Genomic DNA, 6952 nt, shown 5'->3' with positions numbered 1-6952 from the left:
AAAAACATATGTAAGCAGTGAATAACGCGTAAAACACGTAAACCAATTTGGCGTTTTACGCGCAATACGAGTTGCCCCACTACTCTAATATAGAGTCGGGAGGGGAATATATATGAAATTATAATAATATTATGAAGTAGTTCATTCGAATGTCATCGTGTCACCACCACGCCGCACCGTATCACAGATGTGATGAAGACTACAACCACAAACGAATCAACAGTAGCAGCGTTAGGGATAGATATACGGCAACTGATAAACTGAGGTACTGAGCTACTCACACACTGGAGATTATGACTATCATATCGTCACTACAAGCAATGATGATGAAGTTTCACTTTTTGTTCGCGAAGTGAAATGTGAAATCTAATTTTCTTATCACGGGTGAAACTCCACTGTATTAAAAAGGATAATATAATTCACCATGTTGAAGTTTTTTTCCAAAATTTTGTATAATTTTTGATGATTGTCATTAGCAATAAATTGGCATCAGCGTTGATACCACGCCTCCGGTTCATTATCAGAATTATTCAACACTAAGGGCGATCGAGAAAAAAGGATTTTACTTTTTACTATATACGGTTTACGCCACATCTAGTTTTAAGAAGAAGTATGAGTTCGGGCTTGTTGTAATAATTATGTTTTTTATGAAGTTGAAAAACACCAGCGAAAAATATACTTCACAATTCACTTCGTAGAAAACAACGACTGCGTAATCGACAGCGAAAACATATACACTATCACATCACTTCACGTTAAACGGGTGAAGCTCCAACTTTCATGATCACAACTATTAATAGAAAATCATCAAGTGCTTCAAAATGGTATGTGTTTTTGTGAGAAGGTATCAGGATGCCCAACGCGACTATGGACGCTTGGTGACACGGGATGAGATACGATCTATGACGGTGCACCAGAGGTAAGTAATAGTAGTTACTATTATTATTACTGTATATTGGTATGATCAGGCACCAGACTATGATGAATATAGCGTTATCGAGGAAACAACAACAACATGATAGTCATCAACACTCTGATAGCAGTGTAGGTCGGCCTTTTCACGAAACTGATTATGGAATATACTCTTTATAACACATGTGTTATAAAGAGTATATTAGAGTAACATTAGCGTTATAAAGAGTAACGCGTTAATCGCTGGTTTTTTCACTATGTTTATTATGCAATATTTTCTTCACAGCACACTTGTTTAACGCGCTAATCGCCGGCTAAGTTTATTGTGAAATATACTCCTCATAACACAAGTGTTTAACGCGTGTTTACTCGCCAAGACGGCCGGGTTGTGAAATATTATGTTCATCATCATTCTTCCTGTTGTTCAATCATCAGCGTCGACCCCTCAGTGATTACGCTGCGTTGAAATCCAAACATAAATTCGTGAGAGAAGAGGATGATGATGAAGATGATGATGATTCTTGGGCTAACAAATTGGCTAAGGAGTGAGTGATGATGATCTTTGCGCGTATCTTTGCGCACAGCGAAGATTTTTTATTATTATCGTGTAGATACTATGATAAGCTGTATCATGAATATGTTATTTGTGATTTGAAAGGATATAAAAAAGATCGAATTGGATTTCGGTGGCAAACGCAACAGGAGATGATGCAGGGTAAAGGGCAGATGAGGTGATAATAGAGTTTCACAATTACACGTTTTACGTGAAGTGGTGTAAATGGCGATATGAAGTGAATCGGGAACACGTCGAAAAACGTCCCATTACGTCGTCGCGTTATTCACTGCTGCTCACATGGTTTTTTTTCACAGTGGAGTGAAATGTGAGATAAGTTTTTCACTAATGTTTTTTTTCATATCACCGCTGAAACTTCACTCATTGAGAATTAATTAGAAAAAGGCACATCCTTTTCAATAACATCAACCATTTCGTATAAATTCGTTGTTGACGTTGTGGGAAAAAAATTCCGGGATGGTGGAGTTTCACACGAGAATATAAAACTGAACATCGCGACTCAGAATTCATCAGTTTTTTAGCCTGCGTACTTCACCCCACTATTTCGTATCAATTTCACACACGTTATTATCATTCGACATTCACCGTTTGCGAATAATCGTGGCCCTGAAATCAGTTAAAAAGGGTAGAGATAAAGCCAGAATAAAATTGCGCAGTATTTGAGGTTATATCAATTCAACCGTATTCTCGCGGACTGTTTGCTGAGGTGCAAGGGGAGGCCTATACTATGATGAGTGTATACAGTACGTGGCAATTTGAACAAGTTGTCGCTATCATCACAGGCCTAAACGGGTACTTTGATGGCAACATTGTTACATTGGAGTTTCACAACCCGTTTTACGTGAAGTGGCGTAAAACTCCGTGAAAAACGCGATTTTCGCGCTATGCAGTAGTCGTGAAATGTGTTTTTCACTAGTGTTTTTCATATCACTAGGGTGGTGAAACTCCAGTGTATATGCGGTATAGTTCCAGATCGATTCTCATTACTATCGGAAAATAACTCACATTTGCATATCAAATTGGCAGGCACTGCATAATAACAAACGAAGAACTAGGTTTGTGAAATTTCTGGTTTTTATGAATTTTCCTTAAAATGAAGGTTTTTTATCAGATGCGCAAATATGCGATGTAATTCTACACAGCATTTGCGAACGTTTGAAGTTGATTTTTCGTATAAGGAGCATGGCGAGCGGAAGAGGGAGTTGGTGAAGGTGAAAAATGGTGGAAACGGGCCGCTCGAAAATACATGTTCGCTTTTCTTGGCTGAGCTATTATACAAGTTTACATACGGATTAGGGTAGGAATATCTTGGAAAAAATGATAATTTTCTCGGAATTTTCATACTGTCACCAACATACGTAGTTTTTCCATGTGCATATTTTCCCCCTCATATTTATCAGGTGCGGTTGTGTTATCAATGCAGCATAAAGTTGAATTGGAAGTGGATACGGCGGGCTAAGAAGAAAGGAAGGGAATTCCGTATTAAGAAGGATGAGGAAGAAAATGAGGAAGACGATACTGTTATTGATATCACTGAGGAAGGTAGTGTTACTTGAAATTATCATGTCGGTTGTGGGAATTGAACTGGAGGTCTTAGGGAAGGAGGGACAGGTGCTCTACGTCTGGAGTAGATGTACTGTTTCTATCTTCGGATGTGTCACATTGTGCTCGACATTTTCGATGGGCACGAATTTGAATTTGGAGTTTCTCATTGAGGAAAATAGTTTTTATAGAAAAATCAATGGAGAAAGTCGTGGACGCGCTATGCTGTGTTTTCTACTTGCATTTTGACGGGCCTGGGAATTGAACCCAGGGTCTTCGGGTGACGTTTTATATTCAGATAGTCGGGTGAAGGAAGAGCCTGTTGAAGGTGGTGAGGATGCTGATGATGTCGATGAGAACGACAAGGAAGCTCTGAAGGTGGGGGTGGCGCAGGTTCGATCCCTGGAGGGGACATTTTTACAGGTTCTCGAAGAAAGAATGTGGAGAAATGACGGGCAAGCAGGCGTTGATAATGGAGAAGAAAAACGCGCTAATGAATTTGAAGATTACTTCAATGAACTTTTCCAATAATTTAATAGGAGGTTTTGAGTTGATGAAAGTAGTTGATATTCACCATGGGGAGAAAAGGAAACTGAAAAGGAAGAACATTCATTTGCGGTGTATTGGGATTTTTTTAATGAGCAACAAAGCGGATGGTAACAAGAGTTATCGGGTTTTTCGCACCAGCATGAACTGGGACTTAGTCTAGGAATCAAACCGCAGTGAGCCTTTGTGTATGCGTGCACCACATAATCGATATCAGGAAAGACTTCAAAATGAAGTAGCTTCCGGGAGCGTGTGATTATACTTGGACTAGCGAGCTTGGATATTCTTTTGCAATCTCGACATAACAACACAAGAGAGAATATTGTACAGGAATATGCAATATACGAATAAGTGGTATAAAATGCATTTAAGCTTCAATGAAAGAATTGTCAACTTCGACAAAATAGCGATAGAAACCTTGACAGATTCTTAGCATCGAATCTATATCTTCAACCGAACATGTTTCCCTGAAAAAATAGCATGATAATAAAGGCATTACGCGTTCTCATGAATCGACATGAATAGGAAACACTGTTGAAGAGAATTAGAGTGAGCTACCGATCCACCTTAGGTCGACCTTGCCATTTTCCTGAGTTCCGCGATAACGTAACGACGTAGTCGGGGGAAATTTCCAACAGCTCAGAGACAACTGTCTTCATTTTACCGTTGGAAATTTCCCAGAATTTTCCTATAAATTTTCCCTTTTGTATTAATAATATATAGCGAATGCTCATGCACAAGAAAATATGAAAATTTACATGACATTTTTCTGTCGATACCAACCATCGTACAAATTTCAAAATACTGACAAATATCTTCATCACACAGACACGTAGTAGATACATTCCCACTACCTTATCGAATGCATTGCCCATTGAGTAATGCCCAAATCTACTGTACGAATACCCAGATTGGCAGAGAGCATAGGACCAATCGTGGATCCGCTACTGGTGCCATTCTTTACAGTGAACTCTTGTAAGGCCACCTGCATTACAGAAAATGAACACTTTTCATCCTGCAGAATTTCTCTCATATACTAGAGCACTCAGCTATAGCCATACATATATACACAGCGATGAAAAATATGTTTGCTTTCTTCAGCTCAGCTGAATATACATGTTAACATACGATATCCGTATGAAAATGTAGAGGAATCAATGAGAATGTACCGAAATTTCCTCAGAATTTTCATTTCCTCACCAACACATGTAGTTGACCATGTGCACATTCTCCCACATTGTAGATGAATATATTACTATTTACTCGAAAAAAGGTTATATATAAATCGTTATCATTGAGACGTTATAGATACCTTAAATTGGCAAACACTCTCGAAAATAGCTTTTCATGATTTGGTTCATTTCTAGAGGAAAATATGCACATGGTCAACTACATGCGTTGGTGATAATATGAAAATTCTAAGGAGACTCCTATTTCTCTACAATTCTACCCGAATTCGTATATACATTTCTATAACTACTCCCAGCTGAAAAAAGCGAAGATATATTTCCCAACACTGGAGTTTCACCCGTGATGTGAAAAACACTAGTGAAAAACACATTTTACATTCCACTTCGCGTAAAACGGGTGAAACTCCACTGTAGTAGACTTACATTCGCTTTCTTGGCAACAACTCGAGTGATAGCAGTGGTAACAGCATTGGTAGCATAAAGTTGGTTTGGGTTGATTTTAATACCAACACCTTTTCCTAGACCTGTCTTATGCTCCGCTTGATGACGATCAGCATAATTTGGGTGAACTGCATGTTCGCCATCTGCCGAGATCAATATAGACCTAAACCGATTTTAAAAATGACAAGTGCAGGGATCGAACCCGGGACCTCATCCTCCTCCTACCGTGCCACTAGTTGAGAGTAGTCTTCCTTGGATGAGAAGTTAGCGAGGACTCTCTCAATCCAGCACTGGACGCTCTTGGAGCCAGCTCCAGTCGCACTGCGCGAACCAACTTCCTCATGATTGAACGCGACAGCAATAGAGAGTTGGGAACCTGAAAATTTTAAAAAATGAAAAAATTTTGGGAATTTCTTGTTAATTTTACCAACTAGAATTGGAGGGTTGAAAGGCATCAAGAATTATTAGATTTGGAGTGTGAAAGTATGTAATAAGAATTTGTGAAAGAAATTCGAAAATGTGATTTTTTCACGCACGATTATACAAAAATATAGAATTATGCGCAACACATATTCAAATTCTCATCTGAAATATTACCTTTAACGAGTTCGTCAGCGTCCGTAGTTATAGCAGAAAACGCAGAGAATGTCGAGACGAGGTTATCAAGCCTTGCTGAGGCCAGGAACTCCTCATACAAGCCGACAAAGGCCGCCTTGGTGGAGTCCATCATACAAATATCGAAATCGAGAATGTCTTCAACCTGGCATCTGAGGAAAGCAGTGTGGGGGGGAAATATGCACATAGTCAACTACATGGGTTGGTCACAATATGCGAGTTTCGGAAAAAAAAATTCGGAAATTTCTCAATGATTTCTACCATAATTCGTGTATAAACTTGTATAACTAGTGAGGAATCTCCTGAGCTCAGGTGAGGAAAGCGAACATATAGTTCAACAGCAGTGGAAAAATTACATTGGCAAATGAGCAGGAAATTCAACAGAAATTAAATCAGAATACTTTCGAGAAAATTTCTTTAAAATTATGTTTGCTAAAAAATCGGGCGAAAAATTATTACCCGAAAAAAGGTAAAATATTATGACGATTATATATTACCCGGCTTCGTCGGCGAGAAGTTGCAGAAAAACTTTATGATTGCCGCGAATGCGCTCTTCGGTGGTCGCATGCTTCTTAGAACAAAATACGGGGATGAGGTGCTCTTCAGGATTGAACTGAAGAAAGAAAAATTTCACCATGTGGGAAAATATGCACATGATTAACTACATGTGTTGTCGCGACAGTATGAAAATTCTGGGAGGAAATTCTGTGGAATTTTTTAATGGTTTCTGTACATTTCTACCAAAATTTTCTATAATTAGTGAGAAAAGCGATCAAATATTTTAACACTGGCAGGAATTGAACCCGGGTCGTTCGAGAGACCTACCTTGAACGCTGCCCTCTCCTCGTTACTCTGCAGATGACGACACAAATTGGGCAGAATGGCAACCGGACGGTCCACTCGCACCAATTTCTCATGTATTTTACCATCATGAGAATACACTACTTTGCCAGCTAGCCCGAGACCACGATCAAACCAAGTGTGCCACAAGCCGCCACCATAAGGGGTGACACCGAGTTGCAGCATACCCTCTGATTCTCTCGCCGAATTCGGACGCAAACGCAAACAAGGAGAATCTGTGTGGGTACCAATAATGACCATACTTGAAGTGGAAGGGTCGAAGTCTTTGCCA

General features: G+C 39.3%; 3 protein-coding genes across 3 annotated transcripts in view; 2 read left to right on the top strand and 1 right to left on the bottom strand.

The window, feature by feature from the left end:
• Positions 1-1361: 1361 nt before the first annotated feature.
• On the top strand, positions 1362-1643 carry Pmar_PMAR012918 (conserved hypothetical protein; the record flags this gene model as incomplete). The annotated part of the gene is made up of 2 exons (XM_002766141.1): positions 1362-1457; positions 1524-1643. Coding segments are annotated over 2 exons (216 nt in total), but the record flags the coding sequence as incomplete, so codon positions are not given.
• Positions 1644-2213: 570 nt separating this feature from the next.
• Positions 2214-3559, top strand: Pmar_PMAR012917 (Protein FRA10AC1, putative; the record flags this gene model as incomplete). Its single annotated transcript, XM_002766140.1, has 5 exons — positions 2214-2278; positions 2598-2697; positions 2887-3028; positions 3327-3406; positions 3452-3559. The coding sequence occupies 5 exons, from the start codon at positions 2214-2216 to the stop codon at positions 3557-3559; spliced, it is 495 nt and encodes a 164-aa protein (XP_002766186.1).
• Positions 3560-3899: 340 nt separating this feature from the next.
• Pmar_PMAR012916 (aspartyl aminopeptidase, putative) overlaps positions 3900-6952 on the bottom strand; it is a gene marked incomplete at its 5' end in the record, with an annotated part of 3229 nt that continues 176 nt past the window's right edge. Inside the window, 7 exons of the mRNA XM_002766139.1 lie at positions 3900-4041; positions 4429-4559; positions 5188-5368; positions 5431-5581; positions 5803-5972; positions 6318-6433; positions 6646-6952. Coding sequence (XP_002766185.1) covers positions 3942-4041; positions 4429-4559; positions 5188-5368; positions 5431-5581; positions 5803-5972; positions 6318-6433; positions 6646-6952 — 1156 coding nt within the window. The 3' untranslated portion in view covers positions 3900-3941. The remainder of the gene's footprint in view (positions 4042-4428; positions 4560-5187; positions 5369-5430; positions 5582-5802; positions 5973-6317; positions 6434-6645) is intronic.

Source organism: Perkinsus marinus (assembly GCF_000006405.1).
Source record: "Perkinsus marinus ATCC 50983 genomic scaffold scf_1104296973568, whole genome shotgun sequence".
Taxonomy (NCBI): domain Eukaryota; phylum Perkinsozoa; order Perkinsida; family Perkinsidae; genus Perkinsus; species Perkinsus marinus.
Note: the sequence above shows the minus strand (reverse complement) of the source record. Positions and strands in the feature narration are given on the sequence as shown.